General features: G+C 33.0%; 1 protein-coding gene across 2 annotated transcripts in view; it reads left to right on the forward strand.

Annotated features, from left to right (window-relative positions):
• Positions 1-26,810, forward strand: part of MYH15 (Myosin heavy chain) — a gene marked incomplete at its 3' end in the record, with an annotated part of 76,185 nt that overhangs the window by 15,898 nt on the left and 33,477 nt on the right. Inside the window, exons 14-26 of one of the 2 annotated variants that reach the window (XM_051217536.1) lie at positions 1,261-1,440; positions 1,931-2,051; positions 4,431-4,489; positions 8,400-8,487; positions 10,318-10,435; positions 12,754-13,011; positions 14,814-15,489; positions 17,099-17,413; positions 18,991-19,223; positions 22,070-22,148; positions 22,816-23,061; positions 24,284-24,703; positions 26,670-26,796. In XM_051217536.1, coding sequence (XP_051064949.1) covers positions 1,261-1,440; positions 1,931-2,051; positions 4,431-4,489; positions 8,400-8,487; positions 10,318-10,435; positions 12,754-13,011; positions 14,814-15,489; positions 17,099-17,413; positions 18,991-19,223; positions 22,070-22,148; positions 22,816-23,061; positions 24,284-24,703; positions 26,670-26,796 — 2,920 coding nt within the window. Of the gene's footprint in view, positions 1-1,260; positions 1,441-1,930; positions 2,052-4,430; positions 4,490-6,332; positions 6,392-8,399; positions 8,488-10,317; positions 10,436-12,753; positions 13,012-14,813; positions 15,490-17,098; positions 17,414-18,990; positions 19,224-22,069; positions 22,149-22,815; positions 23,062-24,283; positions 24,704-26,669; positions 26,797-26,810 lie in introns of those variants that run through there. The other variant, XM_051217537.1, reaches the window with a different exon arrangement.

Here is a 26,810-nt window from a genome sequence, read left to right on the forward strand (position 1 = left end):
TGGAAAGAGTACAATACATCATTTTTAAAAAACCAGAAACCAGTACTTGTCTATTGTTGAACTGAAACGTTGTCAATTAATGGCAATAGGCAAATTGTTCCATGTAAGCAAGGCTTAAAAGTTTAGTTTATACAGGTAAAACTGAACGAGGAAAGAAGGGAAGAAAGATTTCATAACATTATGAACGAAGCCAAATACGCAAATAGGAGGATAAAGTTTATATCGTGTTCGCGTAATTCATCAAGAGGTATTAATGCGCAACAATATGCAGAAGTTAGAAACACTCTAATACAACCAGACTACTTATTGTCATTAAGTAGTTTATAGCTAAACATTAAAAAGAAGTAGCTGTGAAATGATTAATTCGAAACAAGTTCACCAACTATCTGAGAATGATTAAGTTCTATCTGTATAATTTTTAGTGTAGCCTCTAGAATAAATCATCGAGCGCTGTAGATTTTCTAACCAGTCCAAACAGAATGCTGAAGATCCCAATCTGAAAGGAAGCATAATTTCTTCAACAATAATTGATGAGTTTCAGATAGTACAAAATGAATGTCCAGGGCTTGCCATTTGATAGTCTTTGAACAGCTTACAAATGAATGGACAGATAATAGCTTAGATTTTTCTCCGTGTTTATATTTTTGTTTTGATACATTGCTGATCATATTTCTGGATACATTTCAGAAACGATTTGCTCCAAGTATTAGGATAAATCGTTAGTCAGTAGTCATATCAATTCTATGAATTTTGGTATAATAAATAGCTACTGACTCTGTGTAAACTATTCGTTTTACGAGTCAGCTTTTTAACTTTAAGAAAAAGGATGAATTGACTGATTTGACGATTTTTACTTTATCCATTCATCACAGACTGATCATATTTAGATAACCATTGGAAAATAGTGTCGGCTGAATAGCTGTTCTGTTGAATTAATGTCTCCCGATTCTTGCTTCTAGCGTTTATTTCCTAGGCTACTGACCTAAGATCCAATCGTTTACAAGTCTAGCTTCAACCAACTCAAGTTGTTGCACAACTGCCTTTTAATGTTATTGATATCTGACTACCTCAAATCTGATGTGGTTTAACTCCACTGTTTGTAACATCTTATCAGAACCCAGTTAATTAGCTCTTAAAATTAATCACTAGTTAACATATGGGAAAATTATTAACATAAAAGATTTAATGGAAATTCATTATATTTCAGTTTAACAATTTTTGCAAACATTACTTGTTTTCTTTTCTTTTCATTTTTTCTAGCCTATGGGTATCTTGTCCATTCTAGAAGAAGAATGCATCGTTCCCAAAGCTTCGGATCAAACATTCTTGTCGAAATTATATGATAATCATTTAGGTAAAAGCCCTAATTTCACCAAACCGAAGCCGCCGAAGCCAGGACATGTAGAAGCTCATTTCGAATTGCACCATTATGCTGGATCTGTAAGTATACATATATCCATGTAGTTTTGTCTTGTTAAAATAAAAACTGTATTTCTATATGCATCCAATGAAATTTGCAACATTATTTCATGTGAATAATACAGTTCTTAGTATAAGGCTGTGGGGATTGTTAGGTTTCATGAATATCATGAAAAGTTCACGCGTTAAACCGAATTTCCTTTATTCAATTATCAAATGCGTGTCTTGTGAATGAGCACTATCGACGAGGCTCATATAAGCGTAAAACAGCCGTTCATGATTTCACTAAATAATAAGTAGGGCATTTCAGATATCTTTTTATTTTCATAGTTTACTAGCAATTTTGTTTGGAACTTTTTTGTTTGTTTACAATTTTACTTTGCAGTGATTTTGTAGAAGATAAGAAGACTTTTATAAACCCTGCTTTTTATATACTACCTTTATGTAACTACTCAATTTCAAAAAGCAATGTATTCACTCTTTTTTTTCTTATAATCTATCATTTTTCTAGGTTCCATACACAATAACTGGATGGTTAGAAAAGAATAAAGATCCACTTAATGACAGTGTAGTTGCATTATTAGGTGGTAGTAAAGATCCTTTAGTATCCAATCTATTTACTCCAGTTGTCGGTAAGTATTTATTTACTATAATAAATTAAATGATGAATAGATAAAATGACATTAGAACGAATAAAGAGTTTAATAGAAAAAGTTTAATAGTTTACATCACAAAAACTGATCTAATTTAGACAATTATTTCAAAACAAAAATAACCTGGCGACACAAATTAACTATTTCAATGTTGAAACTCATTAATGATACCACTAAAGATTGAAATCAAGATCTCTCGAGTTTCATAATTTCTAATTTTCAATGATTATTTATTTTTATTTGTTTATTTGAACACATAGTTATTGGTACAAGAGGGCATCAGATACATATGCGCCAAACAAAACGCATTTGATTTATGTGAAGGCTGTGATACTGCCTGAGTGCCCAAACCGCAGCAGGTGGTTTTATTAGGGGGCCATACCCGGAGCCTCCGACCTAAAGGTCTGGCCCACAAGGCAGTAGAGCATCATAAAGAGATGCAGTCCCATGGTAGCCAGTGACCAACGATTGGTTCATATGCCATTTGTTCCTTCAGGATAGTGGAGCCCATGTGCACCATTATGCAGTTCAATCTCTTGTAGCAATTACAATTGAATCATTACTTTTTTCTTTAGTTTTTATTATAAGATGAAGTTATCTGTAATCTAGTTATGTAACTAGTATTACATTTTCGATTTGTTTATTTATATTTTTAAACTTGTTAACAATTACCTTATTAGAATAACAGTAGTTGATAGTAATAGCTACTAAAATTAGTATCTTGTAAGTAGTATTTTAAAAAGAGATATAAATGTCTAATTATTGAAGAAAACCTTTTGTCAGAAATCAGGCCTTAACTACTAAATATGATCTATGATGTTCAGATAGATATCTTCTTCCAATAGTACCAGGAGATTGATTGATTTAAATTTTTAAAATGTTCTATATAACATTATGGTTCTCAATTATAATGAACGCTATTTTCCGAAAAAAAAACTCAATAATTGTTTGATATATCGAACCGGGAAGATTCAATGGAAAAAATTGAATTTGAAAAGTACTCTATGGTTACTAAGGTGTTTTCTATTGAGTATTATTTCGTTAGGATGAAATTTGTTTTTGTTTTTAACCATAGTTCATATATTGATTGTGTACCATCAAAGTAACAAGAATAAATTTCTCATTTCGTAATTACTCAACTTAAAAGTTTTAGTGATATTAAAATAAGAATTAAATATTACCGTGTGTAGTTCGAATGTATATGATCAGGTGGGGGATGATATTGGAATAGTATGATTTGATAGTCACTAGCATTTTGGACAGATATCATCACTTGATTTAGACATTAATAACATTTTCCAACTTGATTCTTTCTTTACTATCCAGCATGTTTAGTCAGAATTGATAATGGCTAGATATTAGTAACATATGTCCTAAACACTTTTACCTGTTATTATTATTATTTTTATTTAAGCACATAGATATTGGTACAAGGAGGAACCAGATACATATGCGCCACATAAATCATTCGATGTGTGTGAGGGCTGTGATACTGACTGGATGCCTAGACCGAACCAGGTGGTTTTCTTAGGGGGCCATACCCGGAGCCTTTGACCTTAAGGTCTGACCCACAAGGCAGTAGTGCATCGTGAGGAGATGCAGTCCCATGGTAGCCGGTGACCAACGACTGGTTCATACGCCATTTGTTCCCTCAGGATACTGGGGCCCATATGCACCACTGGTTTGAAATCCGGTTAAAGCTCCGGACATTCGCTTTTCGTCCTCCCAATTTCGTAAACAACACCCCCGCCACGAGAAGTCACACTTTGGTAGATGAAGGTTCATACAGCACTTGAATAACTGATATTCACAGAAATTTTCTTCATTTACTAAGGTATGAAATCAATTACAAAGTTAAAAAATAGAATAAAGCTATTACGTAATTATTTATGTTCATTAGGGATTAAGTTATGGTACTGTGAATATTATTGAAGCTGTATTTAAATATCAAATTATGAACAACTAATTAGATGACTAACATACAGTTTTTTCATCAAAAAATAATCAAAAATAAAATGGTATGGGACTGTCAGTAAAATCTAGGCAATATATTTCGTCCTATTTAAACCTCATCAGTTGGAACTATCTACATTTACGTGTTGATGTTCACCTATTTTATTTATTTGAGCATCTATAAATATTGATACAAAAAGGGGGCACCAATTACATATGTATCACACAAATCACATGATTTGTGTTATGGGCTATGATAATGTTCACATTAGGATTCAAACTTAGAATGTTATTATCTATTGAGCAACTGATTTTAATTCATTTTATTTAATCTTTTAAAATGAGGAAAGTTCTTATTTTATATTTGTAAAAAATACATATGTATGTATGTATGTATGTATATAGGTGAACCTGGTAAAAAGACGAAAGGTGGCTCTTTCTTGACAGTGACCTACATGCACAGGGTAATTATTATTATTATTACAACAACAACAACAACAACAATAACAACAACCAAATATATAAGCTAATAGTTTAATTCGTATGCTGATCTATCTCATCTTATTGGACTGCTGTTATGTTGCTATGACATTTTGTTGACTAATTTATTATCTGCTTGCTGATGCTTTAAAAACCAAAAAAAAAAAACACAAATCAATATAATATCGATTAGTGATATCATTAAAAATCTAGGTGAATTATCCTTGCATATGTTGCTATAGTATGCATTTTCGAGAGAGAAAAAAGAAACTATAATACAATTTGCTTCATTTTTATTTCCATATATATATATATATCATATATATGTATGTTGTTTGTAGTAAATAAAACTTTAATAAGATTTAATAGAATGAATACAAAGACTATGGTATATTCAATGAGACTATAATTTATGGACGATTCAATTAGATTTAGAGTAATAAATCTTTGATTCATTTATCCATTTGATTAAATAGTGTTTTAATCAAGATGGTGGTTTGTGGTAATCAATAGGAAACTGTAGATTCGGGTTTTGTGCTATTTGGCACTCGTCAATAAGGTGTACCTGTAATATTGAAAGAACTGATGATCTCTGATGGATTCGACTCCATGTCATCCAGCTTCATAGTCAGAGACGTTACCACTGGGATATCTGGGCGGCGACTGACTCCCTTTAGGACTAATCTAGGTAACTCTACATTGTGTCGATAGGATTTGATCTGCTTAATCACCACCTAGTGATTAATCAGTTGTGTGTTTTAGTCAGTTTAGTTAATGTCAATATGTGATAAAAACTTTAAATCTAATGCCTAAGCCTAACCATGAATTGTAAATCATTATTTTAATTCCTCACACTAGTTTATAACCTTTATTTAACCCTATGAAGTAAATAGATATTCTCTAGATGACTTTAGAATCACTCAAAGATCGTCCATAAATTATAATCTCACTGTCTATTCAAACGATATAAATTCACTGCATTATTATTATTTACAATTTATTTTGGCTTTAAATGCTTAAGCATGCTAATTGTAAACACACAGTGAATCATAAATTAAATTAATGATAACACAGGGTGAATTTATTATTACATAATGTTATATCTTGAATCTTCTTTTCCTTTCTTATTTTGAAAAAAACCCAGTCGATTGTTTTCATTCACTTACATCTTCGACTCCAATTAATCATATGATTTGCTTGTTTCCGTTCGGTATCAAGTATTGAAAATAAAATGTATTTTCAACGAAATTACGTAAGAAATCAATATGAAAGGTATTTAATATTGTTTAGATAATTCCAACAGTCGAGATCATGGGTCAATTTAAGCTAGACCACCATGGAAAACCTGGAAGAACTGGATAGCCGTTTCGTCCTATTGTGGGACTCTTCAGCAGTGCGCATCCACGATCCCGCCTCTCAACATTCGAACACAAGACCTATCAGTCTCGCGCCAGGCGCTTAACCATTAGACCACTGAGCCCTCATCCAACGTTGTTAATGTCTAACATCAACTAAGCGGGGTCGTGGATGCGCACTTCTGAGGAGTCTCACAATAGGACGAAACAGCCGTTCAGTGCTTCCAGATTTTCCATGGTAGTATAGCTTCAATTGACTCATGATCTCAACTGTTGAAATTACTACAATCTCCACGAAAACCCCTTCTGATTGTTTAAATAAACTACATTACTTTATCAATCTGGAACTGTAAAACTTGAATATTATGACGATTATTATCATTATTACTTTTACCCATGTGTTATTGATTGTTTGCTTATTTTGTCTTGCATATAATTTGCTTAATTTATTCTATACTACATCTTCTAATAGACGAAGGTGGAAAACGTAAAAAAGGCGGTGCTATGCAGACAATTTCTGCTGTTCACAGAGTACTAATGTTTTTTTGTTTGTTTGTTTGTTGTTGTTGTTGCTGTTGATATTGTAAATTCTTTAGTGAAAATATTTAGCCTATAATTGTAGTTGACTTGATTGTACCTTTCAACAATTTGTTGTAGACTAATCTTCTAATCGCTAATTTTTTTGCAATCCATATATCTTAATCCCGCACGTAACACATATCAATTATATTGTATTACCTCATAGAAAATATGTAGAGAAATAATAGATGACAAATGCATTGCATTCATAATGTATTGGACACACAATACAATATTAGTATTTGTATGTGTTTGTATGCGTGTATATATATATATATATATATATGTTAGCTTGTTATGGTAGTAACAATACCTGTAGTACTAGTAGTTGTAGTGGTAGTGCATCTTTTGGCGGAAAATCAATATTTTCGCTCGGTAGATAATTTGAGTACAGTAGAATTTGTGAATATATTTACAATTTACTCTATAGATTCATCTTAATACTGTGTCTTTTTTCAAATGAGTAGTATGAAGTAAACTAGAATTGGATTTTCTGATAGATTATTGTGAAGTATATTTTAATATGTTGAGTATTAGGCAGTTATCTTCAAATAAAATCGAAAAAGAAACGGTTATACAAGTTAAACGTGTCAATCACTGGATGTCTTCTTCATGACCTGAAGATCAAACGTTTTTCGTAAGATCTGAGAATTATGAGTTCAAACTCCGGATGAAGTTGCGGATACACAATGCTAATAAGTTTCACACTAGAACGAAAAAGATATCTAGTGCTTTCTGGTTTTCAACGACTTTTTAGTTAAAATCAATTCGTTGTTAAAACTATGAAAAATTCAAAACCCTTGAAAATCCTCTATAATATTTATGTTTATGTTGTTTTATAGTTCAAATTTTCAACAGACGATTCCTAAAGTTCTAGTAAGAGGTAATGACTAACGTAGTTCAACCATATTGGATGTTAGACAGTTACCTATGAATGAAAATTAAACATAGTTGTTTAATATCGTAAAAATAAAACAATGATTTAAGTTGAGATGGATAATGGCTAGAAATGAAATGTAGAATGCACTTTTCGTACTACTTAGGACTCGTCAGATGAATGTACCTACATCTCACATTTGTCATTTATTCTGGGAATCAAACACAGCAATATTCACTTCAGCTACCGTCACGTTATCTATCCAACTAACTACTGAGTCCCGATAGCCACTGACTTGGGCAACCGAGTGAAGTCTAATTCATTTATATTGGTTGTTTTTGTGTTTAAAACTGTAATTGATCAGTCTCTTTTCGACATATATGCATCCTGTACGGATTACTTCGATGTTATCATTGTTAGTCAACATCCATCATTGCTTATAATGCTTATGACTTAAGGTAGCATCAAGGCCATCCGTTCAGGATGTACGTATACCAAAATCATCATTACACTGAACAGCTATATTGTTTTAATTACGAAAATTTTAAGCTATGTTGATTCATAACCTAATCAAACCTGGAACCTTTCTATCATCTTGCGACTATCACACTACACTTGAGCTACTGAACTTGGATTTCTTAGTCATTATATTTTTCTATCCTTGTTAATTATTTTTATTAACTAGCTACAATTTTTATATTTCTTTAACTATTCCAATTTAATTTTGTTAGACATATTTATACTACTCACAAACATATTTCAGTAGTATATAAATAATTAATACTAATAATCGTCTAGCACTACATTGATTGAACAAAAAAATTTCATCAGCATGTATTTCTTTATCTTTCCTTAATGCATGTGTTTGTATTGGTTAATTGTACTCAGAAATAGTATAAAGTAAGCACGATATCATTTGTACTTGGTTTGCAGTCTGTTATTTCCTTATAGTAATGCGTATATTCTTTTCTTTTTTGGTTTTCTTTCTTTTTTTGCCCTCTTTAAATTAATTATCTTGTGTTTATTTGTTCAATATTTTATTTCGCTTCATTTTAACATTGTAATAATTATGTGTAAATTTAGGAATCACTGAATAAACTAATGAAAAATTTACAAAGTACCAGTCCTTCATTTATTCGTTGTATTGTACCGAATGAATTTAAACAACCAGGTGAGTTGTATAGCTTCTGTTTTAAATACAGTTATCATTTAGGTATTTAATGTTTTATTTTTAATTCTGAAAGTGTATTTCATCATGAAATAACAATTTATAAACGTATGTTGTAAAACGTTTTAATAGTTGAATTCATGAGTTAATTGAAGCTAGACCACCATGGAAAACCTAGAAGAACTGGTCGGTTGTTTCATCCTAGTATGGGACTCCTTAGCGGTGCGCCTTCATGATTTCTGCCCGTGGTGTTCGAACGCAGGACTTGCCGATCTCGCGCGCGAACGCTTAACCACTAAACCACTGAACCGGCATCTAACAGTGTTAATATCTTACTTCAACCACTATTATCTGCAGTGAGTTACTATCTCATAACAGACCTGGTTGAACTCCATTGATCACGAATTCTTATTAGAGCTCCAGGAAATACCTCTTGAAGCCAGTAACTAGTGAGCACCTGATGGTTATTATTATCAGAAGTGGGTTTTGTGGAGATTTTAGTAATTTAATAGTGTAAGATTCAAACCGTTGTCATCTAGTCCTACAGTCTACAATGTTACTACTAAGCCAATCTGGCCACAACTGACTTGTCGGAGTGAGATATTTACACTGATTGATCACTGATTAGTGACCAGTATGATATTTACCCAGTGTCCTAGTGTTGACCAGATTCTATCAACCAAGTCACAATGTCTCAAAGTGTAAAGCTTGATGGAGCAGCAGTCTTCTCGAGATTTCGGTTATACTATGATAACAAGTGCCGCCCACCACGAATCCTCGGTCCAATGTTTCCCGCTGAATACTTCAATTTACTTAACGTTGGAGACAAAGTCTGTAAATTAATCCATTTCTAGTCATTTAAATAATTGTGTATACCACACCAAGTATGCAGTCTTATGTGTTCGACCACTCAATGGTATATTCTTATATATGATCTAGGTGACATATCACAATATATACGTAATGCCTGAAATGCACTTATTAGTGGGATAATTTGATAGTTTTAGTTATGCTCATTAAAAATCCTATTACAATTGTCTTGTAGTGTATGCTACGTATGCTGACAGATATAAGTAGTATGTAGCACTAATAGGAAGTGAAATGCTTTGCAGTAGAAGATTGAAATAAAGAGTACAGCAAAAGTCAGAGGGCAATCAAAATAAGAGCATAATTAGAGGAATAATAGAATATGTGAAGGACAACTCAAAGAACTTGTTCAAACTATGTATTTAATGTACGACTTTCATATTTTACTATGCCACTGTGCGATTTCGCCTTAAAAAATCAAACTTGGTTAAATGATTATCTTTACAGTGACTTTCTATCTACGGAGTTTATAAAAGTCCCTATGAAATAATCAAACTAATTACGAAGTAGACTATTGTAATTCCATAAGTTTAGTTATTAAGCAACAATTTTGTATTACACCACAAATTATTATGTCTGGAATAACATCTAGTCATATAATTATTTCGTATAATTCACCATATTGAAATCATGAACCAATCAATGTTACACAACCATTGAAAACCTGGAAGTACCGGACGGTCGTTTCGTTTTAGTATAAGACTCAGCAGTTTGATGAGTTTGAATCTCGTATACAAGATCCTTAATGAGTACTTCTCAAAAATCAAATATACTAGAATGAAATAGTCGTCTATGGCTTCCAGGTTTTTCAATGCTAGTCTAGCACTGATCAGTTCATAATCTCAATTACTATTCAACAATTTCCACAATTCTATACTCATAATTCATTATATATTTAAATCTAGTAAAACATAATCTAATAAACTAAAATCTATAATTTTCATTGATTTTATTACATTATTTAAGGTGTAATTGATGCTCATTTGGTTTTGCATCAGTTACATTGTAATGGTGTACTTGAAGGAATTCGTATTTGTCGTAAAGGTTTTCCAAATCGTATGATTTATTCTGAATTCAAACAACGGTAATTCAATAATTGCATTGTTATATTATAAATTGATTTAAGTTTAACTGTATGTCAATGAACATTGACCTAATAGTTTTAATAATGGATAAGTATTCATCGTGACATTTGAAGGTTCTATATTTAACTTTTATTGTGGTGATGAATTCTTAAATGATCTGATTCATTTCATACTAAGAGAAAATAACTATCCAGCACTGTCTTACTTCCAACGATATCCTAACTGTGATTAATTCATGAGGAATAAATTTCCATAAAACTTTCAACAGTTGAGATCATGAGTCAATTGAAGCTAGACCACCATGGAAAACCTGGAAGCACTGGACGGCAGTTTCGTCCTACTGTGAGACTCTTCAACAGTGCGCATCCACGAACCCGCCTCACGGGATTCAAAATCAAGACCTGTCATTCACGCGCCAGGCGCTTAACCAACTAGACCACTGAGCCTGCCGGCATCCAGTGGTGTTAATGTCTAAATTCAACTTACCCACGAAATTGAGCAGCACATCCACCATTGTCATCAGTGAATTACTACCTCACAACTAACCCGGTTCTCACTAGAACTCCAGGATGTACCTCTTGAAGCCAGTCACTAGTGAGCATATGTTGATTAGTATCAGAAGGGGTTTTGTGGAGATTGTAGTAATTTCAACAGTTGAGATCATGAACCAATTGAAGCTATACTACCATGGAAAACCTGGAAGCACTGGACGACCGTTTCATCGTATTGTGGGACTCCTCAGCAGTGCACATCCACGACCCCGCCTCACGGGATTCGAACCCAGGACCTATTTCCATCAATTGAATATAAATTAAAATGATTTATTTAAGATGAACAGATATTCAGAATAGATCATGCAATGAAGTGATATAATTGGTAAAATGAAAATATTTTCCGTTTGTCACTTGTTACTGCTATAATGCCACTGCTGACGACTGCTGGATACTCGATCAGTACACTGTATAAAGAATGAGATCCCATTATATCAAGACGCACAATTCATAAATTAATTTAGAAAACTAGAGTATTTAGAGTAGATAATATTCCATTCTATATAATTACAAGCCTGTTTTCACTAGCCACACACTATAAACATTTTAGTATTAAAAAAATTCCGTGAGACTGTAATTTATGAACGACCTTTGAGCGACGCTAAAGTGACCTCGAGAGTGTTCACCTAATAACTAGGATCAAATGAGTGTTATAAACCAGGTTGAGAAATGAAAATTATGATTTACAGTTGATGATGAAGGTTAAAAATTAGATTTCGGGTTTTCATCATGAACTGACATCAGCTATAATGCCAAAACTCTGTTTAACCAAATGGATGAGTGAGACCTGTTATATTATACCTAATTGGTTTGTCCATAATGTATAGTTTTAGATGACTTACTGAATACTACAAAATCTCATTATGTTTACATATAAACAAAACTGAAAATAGTTTCGAATTTTCTGAATAAAAAGAAACAACGAGTTGGATACAATTTAAGTTCATAAATGTATTCAATCATATATCAGGAGGAATGTAGGAGTTACTCACTGATGTTGCAAAGTACTTAAAGTGTGAAACTATTAGATTCCGGCTTTTTCATATCAGAGCTTCATGTTTATCTCCTTAAATGTGAAGTTTGATCTTTTGTAAGTTTCTTAATGGTTGGTAACTTTTGAGATCTAAATAGCTGGTTTTTATTCATCAGCTTTCCAGTCTTTGTGAATTAATGATGGAAATTTTCGAATTAGTTTATTATATATAAATATAACAAATTATTTGTAGGATTCATTTAAGATAACAGTTAGTTGAAGATAATTGGTAGAATATCTTATCTTCCAAAAAACATATCAATAGTCATTAGAGAGATGACATCATATTTAGGACTCGAACCCGTTTTATCTAACTTTACAGTTTGAGACATTTCCACTAGACATGATTAGCCTATAGGAGTGAGATGTATATACTACTTCTATGAATCCAGTGTTCGTCTTGTTGTGCTAATGAGGTGTGGCAACTTGGACCGATGCATGTATGTGCCTGATCTTACCTTGTCAATGACTGACTGACAATGGATTGATCACTAAATAGTGACTAATCTCATATACATTTAGTTCTTTTTAGTGATAAATGAACTCTGTCAATCAAGTTACAATGTGGGTGTTAGTCTGAACGACTTGATATCTCATATATTTGAAGGTAGTCGACAGAAAATCTTTTTAGTATACTACTACAATAGCTTAAATCATATTAGATTATATATAATAAAACTCATCAAGTTATTTCCTTTCTCATATTCTATTCTATTTTCTTCCTCATATAAAGTTACTCAATTTTGGCACCAAATGTTATACCTGATGGATTTGTTGATGGTCGTCAAGTTACAGAGAAATTATTAGAAGCAACACAATTAGATAAAAATTTATATCAATGCGGTAATACTAAAGTATTTTTCAAAGCTGGTACATTAGCTCATTTAGAAGATTTACGTGATGATAAATTAAATGGTATAATTAGTTTATTCCAAGCAGAAATTCGTGGTTATTTAATGAGAAAACAATATAAAAAATTACAAGATCAACGGTAAGTGTTGCTTATGTCAAATCAATATCAATATTACATAATATGAAAAGATAATAATCAAGATGAAATGGTATCTGAAATGGTATAAAAAACAAAATAAGTCTATTCAAGTGTAAAAACAAATCGTTTTTGAAGACATAAAGGGGGTTTTGATTTCCGTATAGCCAAGGCTTCAGTAAACTTTAGTATACATCCTTGAAGGCTTTTGTACCACACTACAAATGCTGATTTGATGTCAACCTTTTGACCCGTCTCAATCAAATGTTTCGCAATGGAGGATGATGTCTGTCTATCCTGTGATCTTACTTGACCATTAGGATCCATTTGTTTCTGAAATCATTTTGGTATGTGTTCACCCACCGTTAATTGTAGGTCACGATTGTTCCTCCCTCTGTATGTGTTTCCACACATACATGTAAATCGATAGACGCAATGGGATGTGACACAATCGTTTTCGTGCTGTTTGGGCTTTTGGTGAAATATAGACCTTGTCTTTTCGATAATGACAAGTTAGGCTGCATAAAATGTCCGACAACCATTTCCATATATTCATCTTGAATTTAATGACAGTTATAAAGGTTGTTTCTTCTCGACGGTTGGAAATGACATAAGGAAAGTACTTATTCATCGGTTACCTGTAAAATAACCTGAGAAATAAATGGTCTTGATAACTTGAAAACTTGATCGCAACTGTTTGAAAATGGTTACACACTGAGTTTTGTGTGTTCCCTTTGTAATTTAAAACTTTACCACTTGTAGTGAAAATTCATGACCAAAGATGGGATGTTGTATCTTAGACTAGACCATTTTTAATTTTCTTATTCTCCTGGGATTAGGTGGTGGTCTCTCTACAAGTATTAGTTGTATAAAGGGATAAACACTTTATTATTGTCATATCCCGATACACTCAATAATATGATTTGACCTATAGACCTTGTTTACTTACTTACGCCTTGTTACTCATAATGGAGCATAGGCCGCCGACCAACATCCTCCAACCCATACTGTCCTGGGCCTTCTTTTCTAGTTCCATCCAATTCTTGTTCATTTTTCTCATGTCTATCTCCATTTCCCGGCGTAGTGTGTTGTTTGGTCTTCCTCTTCTTTTCCTTTGGCCTTGAGGATTCCATGTGAGGGCTTGTCTCGTGACGCAGTTGAATGCTTTCCTCAATGTGTATCCTATCCACTTCCAGCGCTTCTTCCTGATTTCTTCCTCCGCTGGGATCTGCCATTTATTATTTTTATTTAAACACATAAACATTGGTACAATGAGGCACCAAATACATATGCGCCACACAAATCTCATTCGATATGTGTGAGGACTGTGATACTGACTGGGTGCCCAAACCGAACCAGGTGGTTTTCTTAGGGGGCCACACCCCGAGCCTTTGACCTAAAGGTCTGATCCACAAGGCAGTAGAGCATCATAATGAGATGCAGTCCCATGGTAGCCGGTGACCAATGACTGGTTCATACGCCATTTGTTCCCTCAGGATACTGGAGCCCATATGCACCATTGGTTTTGAATCCGGTTAAAGCGCCGGATATTCGCTTTTCGTCCTCTCATTTTCGTAAACAACATCGGTGCCACGAGAAGGCAGTGAGTAGGACTTCCCTGGCAGAGGCTGTATACGCGTGGCCGTGTAAAAGCATTTCGAGAGGGAGGGCGAACCCACCCCGCTCTCGGCCATACCAGGGCATTTGGGGGATCTACCATAGACCTTACTTCATTTGAAATCTTGCAATTCAATCTATCAAAATCTTTTCATTTCTTTTCATTTTCTATTATTTTAATATTCTAGTGTTGCCCTAACATTAATGCAACGTAATATACGTAAATATTTAGTATTACGTAATTGGCCATGGTGGAGATTATATACCAAAGTGAAACCTATGTTAAATATAGCACGTCAAGAAGAAGAAATGAAAAAAGCCGCCGAAGAATTAGCTAAATTAAAAGAAGAATTTGAAAAATTAGAAAAATTAAAAAAAGAATTAGAAGAACAAAATGTCACAGTATTACAACAAAAAAATGATTTATTTTTACAATTACAAACTGAACAAGATAGTTTAGCGGATGCTGAAGAGAAAATTTCAAAACTTGTATTACAACGTGGTGATATGGAACAACGTATTAAAGAATTAGAAGAACGTTTAGCTGATGAAGAAGATCAAGCAGCAAATTTAAATGAAGTTAAAAAGAAAATGTCTAGTGAAATTGAAGAATTAAAAAAAGATGTAGAAGATTTAGAATCATCATTACAAAAAGCTGAACAAGAAAAACAAACAAAAGATAATCAAATACGTACATTACAAGCTGAAATGGCACAACAAGATGAAACTATTGGAAAATTAAATAAAGATAAAAAGAATTTAGAAGAACAAAATAAACGTACACAAGAAGCATTACAAGCTGAAGAAGATAAAGTGAATCATTTAAATAAATTAAAAGCGAAATTAGAATCAACATTAGATGAAGTAAGTCTATGGATGAAATATATCTTTTTTAATATCTTTCATTCGCTTTTGTAAGTAATGATGGATAGTAGCTAGCAGTGGAATCAAGTTTGACGCGCGTTCCGTCCTATTTTCGACTCGTCAGTTGGATTCAACAGTAACTCAGAGTTGATGTGCACCTCGGGACTCGAACCCAATACCGTTCGCTTCAAACGCCATCGCGTTATCCACTCAACTACTGAGTCCTGATAGCAACTTGCTTGTGCGATGGCACTGGGTTCGAGTCCCAGAGTGAACATCAACTCTCTGAGATGCAGGTACATCCAACTGACAAGTCTCAAATAGGGCGAAACGCGTGTCCTGGATTCCACTGCTAGCCATTATTCATCATTGCTTACAAAAAGCTTGTGAATTAAGGCAATATCGAGGAATACGCACAGTATGCACATATACCAATAAGAGACTGATCAGTTGCAGTCTTAAAAAACTCAATGGGAACATACAAGTCAAACAATACCAAATGAATCTTTCATTCCTTTTTTTATTAGTTACTTACTTACTTATATCTGTCACAACTCGTGGAGGAGCATAAGCTGCTCACTAGCATTTTCCATCCAATTCTGTCTTAGACAATCCTTTCCAGTTGCTATTCATCCCAACACATTGTGCATTTTGACCTTCCTCTTTTGTGTTTCCCTTCAGATTAGGTTTTCGGACGTTTCGTGACTTAGTGCAAGTCACTTCTTCAGAGAATAAATGACCAAACCAAAATTAATCCAAGTTTAAATAGTACAAAGGAACAATAACTTGGATTAATTTTAATTTGGTTATTTATTATCTGAAGAAGTGGCTTACGCCAAGTCACGAAACGTCAGAAAATCTAATTTATCTACTCAGTGAGATGTTACAAATATATTAGTTATTTGTAAAAATCAACCCAATGCTCAGTTTATTCGAAATTATTAAATCAAATCTTGGTAATGATACCTATGTTCGATCATTGTTGCCTTTGGAGGATTGCTAACGTTCAGGGGTAATAGCGTGTTAGTAATGCTGAGGTTTGGTTTGCGTGTTTTAACATATCCACAGTAACTTATTTAATGTCTCTATCTTGAAGCACAGTTTTTTGTGGCTTTAACATATGATACAAATGTCATGTCATCGACTTCCATATCGTGCATTATTTATCGACGCTCGGACTGATTGGGAAGATGATCATTTTATGACATGGTCCCCGGTATTGAAGAAATCTGTATAAGACTGACACCATTACTCTTCAGTTGAGTTCTGATAGATGATGCAATTCAATGGCTTGAGACGTTATCAGATATGGTTCAGAATAGAAGTCAATAAGGATCCCGTAATAGTTCTATTTTTAAACCCTTCATGAAAATGAGAGGAACTTGCTTAACTGAGAGAAATATTCTTGGGTACATATTTTTATTAACTGGTTTATTAGAAACTACTTAGTCGTCTTCCAATTAAATATCTTTTCTCTCCGTTATCTCTTCACGATTTCGTCACTTTATTTGTTTCAAGCGTACTTCCTTTGATAATCACTTGTAGTACTGTTTTGTTTACTTATCACATTATTATTATTATTACTTTACACTACCTTTTATTCATATAGATGGAAGAAAATCTAGCTCGTGAACAAAAGATTCGTGGTGATGTCGAAAAATCCAAACGTAAATTAGAAGGTGATTTAAAAGCTACACAAGAAACTGTTGATGATTTGGAACGTGTAAAACGTGATTTAGAAGAGCAATTACGACGTAAAGAAGCTGAAATTAGTGGTTTAAGTGGGAAATTTGAAGATGAACAAGGTTTAGTCGCACAATTACAAAGAAAAATTAAAGAACTTCAAACACGTATACAAGAATTAGAAGAAGATTTAGAAGCGGAACGTGCAGCTCGTTCAAAAGCTGAGAAAAGTCGACAACAGGTAAGTAAAATTTTGCAGTTTAAGTTACAAACTTATATTCAAAATAAAAGAATGTTAACTATGGAGAAGATGAATTATGTTTTGTTTAATTCGGTTGATCAGATGCTCAATTCGTTCCTTCTTTACTTACCAAATGGCAAAATGGGAATTTTCACTATATTGATCAGATGAATGTCAGCTATCGATTTTTTATCAAATAAATAAATGGAGAGATAATACACAAACATAAGTTATCGAGGGCGGGAGATTGTCAAAGATTAGTATAATTAGGAGATAGATTTCATTACAAATCGGTATGAGTTGAAGAATAACTGAAATACAATACAGAAAATTGATCCACATTTGTTCAGATATTATCAACAGTGAATATTTACAAATTCATTTAGAATCGCTTGAGTCACGTCAAAAACATATACTGAAATATAAATTGTGATCCACTGAATTTATAAGCAAAGATGGATAGTGGATAGCGGTGTAAACCAGGGCTCGCGTTTCGTCCGATTTACGACTCATCAGCTGGATGGACATGCATTTCAGAGTTGTTGTTCACGCCTGGACTCGAACCTAGCAGAAGATACAAGCAAACAACATCAAGTGAATTTATGATCCAGAGTTGTGGTTCAATTATCTAAATTTATTATGTTAGCAGTTTTATTACTGTATAAGATCATTAATGTGTACTATTTCAGAGAAATCTTAAATAAACAATAAGGGGTTTGTTTACTTACGTACCTGGTTATAAATGGTTCTAAAGATTTTGGTGGAAAATGGTCCTTAAATTTTGAAATACAAGTTACTTATTCTTGTCGTTAGGTTTCCGGAATACGAAAACAGTACACCAATCACCATAAGATTAGTACTATATGAAAGTAAAACTTAAACAAGATACATATATGTTAGTAAAACTAAGAGAAGAATACAAATGAATGAATTCATAATACTTCTTACGGAACTTAACCAACTGCGTAATAGTGAAATTAAAATTAAGATTGCTTTATTAATTATATAATTTATTTAGAATAGATGATAATGAAAGAAAGGAGATGTATTTTTTCCTATTTGTGACTAATTAGATGAATGTACCTGAACTGTACTGTTGATATTCACATTAGGTCTCGAACCAAGTCCCTAGTGATTGTCTTGATGCTACTTTAAGTCATAAGCATTATAAGCAATGATGGATGTTGACTAACAATGATAACATCGAAGTAATCCGTACAGGATGCATATATGTCGAAAAGAGACTGATCAATTACAGTTTTAAACACAAAAACAACCAATATAAATGAATTAGACTTCACTCGGTTGCCCAAGTCAGTGGCTATCGGGACTCAGTAGTTAGTTGGATAGATAACGTGACGGTAGCTGAAGTGAATATTGCTGTGTTTGATTCCCAGAATAAATGACAAATGTGAGATGTAGGTACATTCACTTGATGAGTCTTAAATAGAACGAAACGCGCGTTATGGATTCCATTGGTAGCTATTATCCACCTCTACTTAAATATTTATTGTTTACTTAGCTCATAAACTTTTTTCTTCTTTCTTCCTTTTTTTTCAAAAATATTACAATAAAAGCTTGAGAGTGAATTAGAAGAGGTTGTAGATCGTTTAGAAGAACAAGATGGTGCTACAGCAGCACAAAGTGATTTAACTAAAAAACGTGAAGCAGAATTAATGAAATTAAAGCGTGATTTAGAAGATACACGTTTACAAAATGAACAAGCAATAGCTACAATGCGTAAAAAACAAAGTGATGCTGTCAATGAATTAGCTGATCAATTAGATCAAGCCAATAAAGCTAAAGCAAAGTAAGAAAAATATTATTAACTTCATATTTTATTCAGAGAGGGGTGTTATGCAGATTGTAGCAATTTAATAATTGAATTCATGAGTCAGTTAAAGCTAGATCACCATGGAAAACCTGAAAGCATTGGGTGGCCGTTTCATCGTAGTATAGGACTCCTCAACAATGCGCATCCACTATCCCGCCCCGCGAACGCTTCACCTGTAGACCACTGAGCTGGCATCTAACGGTGGGTTTGAATCTCTCGGGGCGGGATCCTGGATGCGCATTGGTGAGGAATCCAATACTAGGACGAAATGGTCGTCCAGTGCTTCCAGGTTTTCCATGGTGGTCTAGCTTCAATTGACTCGTGAATTTAATTATCAAATTAATGTTTTACTGATGATTAAGACTAAGTATTATTCAATAACATTGGAAATGAAAGTACCCTAAATGTAAAAATACTCAGCTGGAACATTACCTCTTCTGACACTGATGAATTATCATTATAACCTCTAATATTTTACTTCACAAGGATATCAATCTCCAATCTGTTTAAATTATGAAACTATCTTTAAAGAATAAGAACTTTCGTCTAAATTTGATCAAATAGTATCACAGTGTTTGGACTCCGAGTTGATGTGAGACATTAAAGAGTAAGAATGTATTTGTAAAATCTCAGGTAATATCTTTTATATCCTTGAAGAAGTTTGAACCAGACTGCCAGGCGAAACGCCGGATTGACTTCAAATTCATTCGCTGAGATTATTATTATGAATGGCTTTATTTAATATTATATATTTGATACAGTATAGAAGTTTCAGCAAAAAGTATTTCAACAGGTTTCTTTTTCTTACTTTCTTGATCCATCCTGACGATAAATATTGAGTGATCACCAGTTAAGATGTTAGTAATTCAAGAACCAACATTTGAATAATGTTCATTCTTTCAATGCATATTGCTAGCTAACATGATATCTCTGATTACCCTCTTTTATAACTTGTATAGTGAAATGTGAATTTTTCACAAACTCACCTGAATAGATTATGCAATCAATTGACATAATGATTTGTCAAAATAAACAAGGAAACAGATAACTTGTTGAAGTATTTAAATGATAGAAACAGGTAACCCAGATATTCAAACAAGCCGCCTGATTACAATAATATACTTTTTATCAGGGAAATTTCTTCTATTGTTCTTGTCCTTTTTCAATAAAAAACAAAATATGTAATTGTTGCAATGCAAAACATCTGATTCAGTTAGATACACACATGCTTCTTATACAATTACCAATTGTGTTATATGAGTGGAAGCATAACAAATAACTATGAAGCTCTAATTGAAAAAAGTGAATCGACTGATACACTAAACATTAAGTCATATTCTCATATACACCCTTCTGGACCAGACAAGAATCTGATCAATTACATAACTATCACCCTTTAGTAGTGTGTGCTTAATTTATTATTTCTCACCTACTACTTTAATTCATAGACAACCTGTTTAAATCCAACTAGCCTATCATCTCACTTCTCTTGAAAAGTATCCCTTTATTTTAGGGATTGAATTGTATTAGTTGAAGTGAATAACATTTTCTCCATGATTGATTCATATCTTAGAGAGTGGTTATCACTTGTGACATTGTGAATAAGTGCTAGGTTTAAAGCTATCATGAGTTCACTTAATCTGCGAACGAGAACAAGACTCGGTGACCAAAGACCAGTAAGCTAGCTATTGATGCGTCTCAGCCCCGCTAACTAGAGGGAGAAGTCTAAGCTTGGAATGGGAAAGTGTATTCTGCAAAACAGCTAGAAACGAGAGATAACAACAAACACAATTCAAAACGTATATATACAGTGCAAAACCGTCTTTGGTGAGAACTACCAAATAGCATACTAAAAGACGCAACGGACCAATAGCATTTAAGATATTTCCCAGTGGAAAATACGACATGAAGGTGACAAGAGCGCCTTTGGCGCGAAACCAGAGAAATTTCAATTTTCTAAATAAAATTACAAAATTAGGTCTTTTCCCACTTGAGTTCTGGGGATCTAATGTCCCCAACAATAAGCTATTCTGACTTTAAACTATAATTTGTCTAATATACTGGATGGTATAATTATCTCCAAATATTTACTAATGATACTTAATTGAATACGAATAACTAACATTGATCATTAGGAATTTCGAAATAAGTATGAAAAAAAAGCTCCTGGGTTGTTCGGTATTCTCTGAGTTACATAATAGTTTGTAATTACAATACTTTTCATTCAGTGTTTTCTAGTCTTAAATAGTTGCTTAACAAGATATCAGTTCATGAAATAAACTACCGAAAATTTAATAATCTCTACAAAATTTCTCATAATAAAAAATTCATTAGATTTATTATTCTATTCTAGTATAGGATAGTGAAGATTGTTGAGTTTTGAGTGAGATCATGAACTGATCAATGTTAGATCACCATTGAAGATCTTCAAACACTGGATGGGTGTTTCGCCCTAGTATGAGACTCCTCAGCGATGAGAAACTGTGACTAGTGGAGTCCAACCGTGTCGGATGTAAAGCAGTTACCCACCTAAGACAGTTGAACATGATCGCACAATATATCAAGGATTGATTTTAGTTAAACATTAACACTGTTGAATGCCGGCTGAATGATCCAGTGGTAAAACGTTTGCGCCTGAGATCGAAGGCCCTGAATTCGAGTCTTGCACGAGAGGTTGTCGATGCGCACTACCGAGGAGTTCTATACTAGGACAAAACAATCGTATATTGCTTCTAAGTTTTCCATATTGACCTAACGTTGATCAATTCATGATCTTAATTAATATTCTATACTGGTATATTTATAATTATTTCTATTCATAGGGCTGAAAAAGAACGAAGTCAATTCAAAGCCGAATTAGATGATGCACATAATCAGGTGGATAGTATTATGAAAGCTAAAGTAAGTAGATCAGTGATTCTTTCTTTTAAAGTGGTTTTTTCTCCTTTTTTTCTTTTGATGATCAAATTTATTTCGTATGTGTTAACATTATGATTGTTTCACATGTTAGATACAATTCACGTAGAAATTATTAGATATTTGTAACGATTGTTAATATCTCTCTTAGATTATGGTGACTAAACATCGTTTGTTGTCATGATTACAAACTTTCCAAACGTTACATAAAGTTATTTTTCTATTTTTCAGTCGATGTGATGTAAAAAAACGTCATACACATTTGAATTTTGCGCGATAAAGGTCAATAGATTTTTTCTTAATTCTGATTGGTTCATCCCTATTCTGTACTTTTATAAGTAATTGTATTCTGAATGGAGATTTGTGGAGATTAAAGTAATTTTAATAGTTAAATTCATGAATTAATCTAAGCTAGATCACAATTGAGAACCTAGAATCAATGAATGATTGTTTCATCTTAGCGTTGGGACTCCTCAGTAGTGCGTATCCATGATCCCGCACACGTGGGACTCGAATGCAGGACCTTCGATCTCTCGCGTAAATATTTAATATCTAGATCACTGAGTCTATTCTATTCAGAATTCATTTAACCTAATCTGATATAATTTATTTTATCTTGTTTACTTTCATTTTTTCATTGAAAAAAATCTAGTTGAATTCTGAGAAAACAGTGAAGGCTCTAGAATCTCAGTTACAAGAAGTTTCAGTGAAATTAGATGAAGCTACAAGAAATTTGAATGAGCAAGCTTCGACTAAAGCACGCAGCAGTCAAGAAGTTTCTGAATTACAACGACAATTAGAAGAAGCTGAGTCACAATTAAGCCAATTGAACAAAATTAAACAACAACTCAGTACACAACTTGAAGAAGCACGTCATAGTTTGGAAGATGAAAGTCGAGTATGTGTAAAGAATAATGATGGTTTATTAAATTAATTATGGATAATACATTATAATTTTAAGTTAGTTAACAGGAATAATCACCCACAAGTATCTAATGGTCAACTGAATTAGAGTAGTATTCATATGGGAGTTACTGAGGTGATAAAAACAGTGAGACTGACTATAGAAATCTCGAAATCAATCGTTTCGCATTAGATTTGCTGATTATCCGCCTGGTAATTACTATTCGTTGATAATTCCCTAGTAATTATCTAACACCCAATTTAGCTTAAGGTTTTAAGATCTCACAAGGACTAATATACTCACTGAATATTGTGTCGAAATGCAATAGTTCACATTACTATTTTTAATCACTTCCCGAAATAAAACACGATCTTCACTTGATTCCGTTGGTTGTAATCTTTCTCACCGGGAGCGTTATGGCGGTTTTCAATTTCCGATTGCTCATGATGTTGAAGTGTACTATATTTTGAGATACCTGAAAAAAACAATGGATTACCGATAGTATCGGCCAACTATAAGAATGACAACATAGCTAAAGTGTTATCTACTTATTGTCGAAAATCCACAAGTTCTTGGCGTGTAGTTTTGACACATCAATTCTGTATTTTTAAAGGCCTTAATCCTGGCAATGGAATTTAGTGAGACAAAGTGACATATACTATTTTTCGGATTCACTTTTTCTAGTACCCAACAATACAAGAAAAATAGACAAATTTCAGATTTCATTGAAAGTGATATGAACAGATTTTCATTCAACATAGGTGTTAAGCAGTTCTTCAACGTTTTATAATTGTGATATTCATCATAATCACTGCATGGGTTATTGAAAGATAAAAATAGATATTTTGCATTAAATAGGTTCATAATTCTACAAAAACGATAAGATAGGTTATTATGTTTCCGAAGCTACATCTCATACATTGTGATAACCTAAACCTTACCTACTTTGAGTTATACTCTGATTCACTTTTCTTATCTAATCTAATTTAGTACTTTCCAGCCAAATGTAGTATAATGAGTTTTTCTATTGATTGTTTGAATCTTCTCATTCATGTGTTAAGGACATTAACTGATCAATCTCTTATTGGTATATGTGCATCCTATGCGGACTGCATGGATATTACCTTAAGTCGCAAATATCATAAATAGAAATGTACTATAAATGATATTCTTATATTTTTCTTTTAGATAATTCTTTTTTCTATTATTTATTTAGATGAAAGCTAAACTAAACGGTGAAGTACGTAATTTAACTAGTGACTTAGATTCATTACGTGAAACATTAGAAGAAGAACAATCAGCTAAAGGTGATTTACAACGTCAATTACAAAAATTACAAGGTGAATTACAACAATTACGTTCACGTGGTGGCGGTGGTGGAGATGTACGTTCTGAAGAAGTTGAAGAATTAAAACGTAAAATGAATGCTAAAATACAAGAATTAGAATCAGAAGCTGAATCAGCCAAATCAAAATGTGGACAATTAGAAAAAACGAAAGCACGTTTACAAGGTGAATTAGAAGATTTAATGGTTGATGTTGAACGTGCTAATGGTTTAGCTAGTCAATTAGAACGTAAACAAAATAATTTCAATCGTACATTAGCTGAATGGCAAAAGAAATATGCTGATTCTCAAGTGAGTTATTACATGAAACTAAATAAAATCACAGATATTTGTTAGTTTCTATCATTTAACAGTTGTTTCTTCTTTGTATAAAACTTCTCAGAATTGTATATCGATCATCCTTCAGGATCTCGAACAAAAGGCATATAAGTACTTATCTGATATTTCTCTTCTAAGTAATCACATAATGTTTAATGTCTAGACTGACATCTAAACGTCTGATTATTTAGGAACCGCTTTCACAAGGCAAACTTGAAAGTGATATTGTAGGGAGAAGAATTAATAATGTTTCATTGGAAGATTTATGAGTAGCATTCGTGACTCAGTATATATTTACAATTCTGTTCAGTAGATTATATTACGTTATAATATTACAAATAAACAGTTTCTGAAGTGATGAGCTTATACTTTATTTGTTGGAGATAAGTTTCAACTAAATCTTGATACACGATATTGATTGGATCTTCGGTTTAGCCTATGGTAGTCACTAAACGAAATTATTTTAATACAAACAGAATCTATCATAAACTTGATAAGGCGGTAACTAATATACACAACTTTTTGAAAATAATCTTCAACAAAGGAAGCAGTAGCATAAATGAAAAATCGATATTTAACGAAGGCAAAAAGTGGCATCCAGAAATCAATTGGTAAACGTCTCATTTTTGTAATTTCTCATTTTCGCGCATAAAGCACTCACTTTTACCTTCTGTTTGTTTTTCTCACTTGAAAGGACCTTGAATGTCATTGGTTCGTTTCCTCTTTTACTACACTATTTTGTGACAGTTTCTAAGGACATTTTGTACTACATATATATACGCATGAGTTGTGTTCTTGTTCGTTCGTGCTTTCGACTGCTAATGGAGTATACTTTTCTCACTGCTGAATATGGTCTTCTCTCTCTAGTTATCAAGACTAGGCGCAATGGAATTGTTTAGTTTGTCCAGTTGTTATGTTTCTGATTTTCGTTTCTTTCGCCAGTTTTAGGTGATATCGTAATCTCTTTAAACGTAGCAGACATTGTAGGACGAAGAATTTACTCAACTTAAAAGTGATAACAAACAATTAGAAGATAGAAACGTTCAGGTAGAAATATGAATTCAGAAAAACATCTTCAAGGTTTTGTTAAAAAAAGAATTACCCGGGAAAAGATAAAACTAGATAACCTAGAATCTTGGTAACAATTTTCATTTGAAATATCAGTTCTGAGATGCAGGTATATCCAGCTGACGAGCCCCAAATAGGACGAAACGCGAATCCTAGATTCCACTGGTAGTTACTATCTATCTTTGCTTACAATTTTATACTGCTGTAAATTATTGATAGACAATAAATATCTTTTGTGAGAACTCATATTAACTTGAAATTCATTACAGATTATTATAAATTACAACATAAAAGGAGGTTATATATCACTAAAAATTGAGACATATAAAATCTGTTGAAGCTTATACTTAGTATTCAGTCAAATCTAAATGTACACTGTACATTATAAGATGATCATAATGAATTATAAAACCATGAAGTATAAGACAACTGTCTTGTCTCAGTTCAAATTAAACAATCCTCAGTTCATCAAAATGGGTTTTGCGGAGATTTTTAGAAATTTCACTGGTTGAAATCATTAGTCAATTAAAGCCAGACCACCATGGAAACCTGGAAGCACTGGACGGCCGTTTCAACCTAGTATGGGACTCCTCAGCAGTGCGCATCCACGACCCCGCCCATACTAGGACGAAAAGATTATCCAGTGCTTCAAGGTTTTCCATGGTGGTCTAGCTTCAATCCTCAGTTCAATTTGATCATAGACTTACACAATAGTAATATGCCAAGTATTCGACTAGAATAACTGTTCACCAATTCTTGAATTCCAATGATAATTGATATAAACTAAATTATTCGACAATCTTCACCATCAATAACAACCTTTCTTTCATAATCATTTTGATATTGTTATTCTTTTTTTTGGTTAATATAGGCTGAATTAGAAAATGCTCAACGTGATGCACGGGGTCAATCAACTGAAATCTTCCGATTAAAAGCTCAATTAGAAGAAGTACATGAGCAAATGGAAGGACTTCGTAGAGAAAATAAGAATTTGAGTGGTATGTTGATTGTT

Source organism: Schistosoma haematobium, chromosome 5 (assembly GCF_000699445.3).
Source record: "Schistosoma haematobium chromosome 5, whole genome shotgun sequence".
Classification (NCBI taxonomy): domain Eukaryota; kingdom Metazoa; phylum Platyhelminthes; class Trematoda; order Strigeidida; family Schistosomatidae; genus Schistosoma; species Schistosoma haematobium.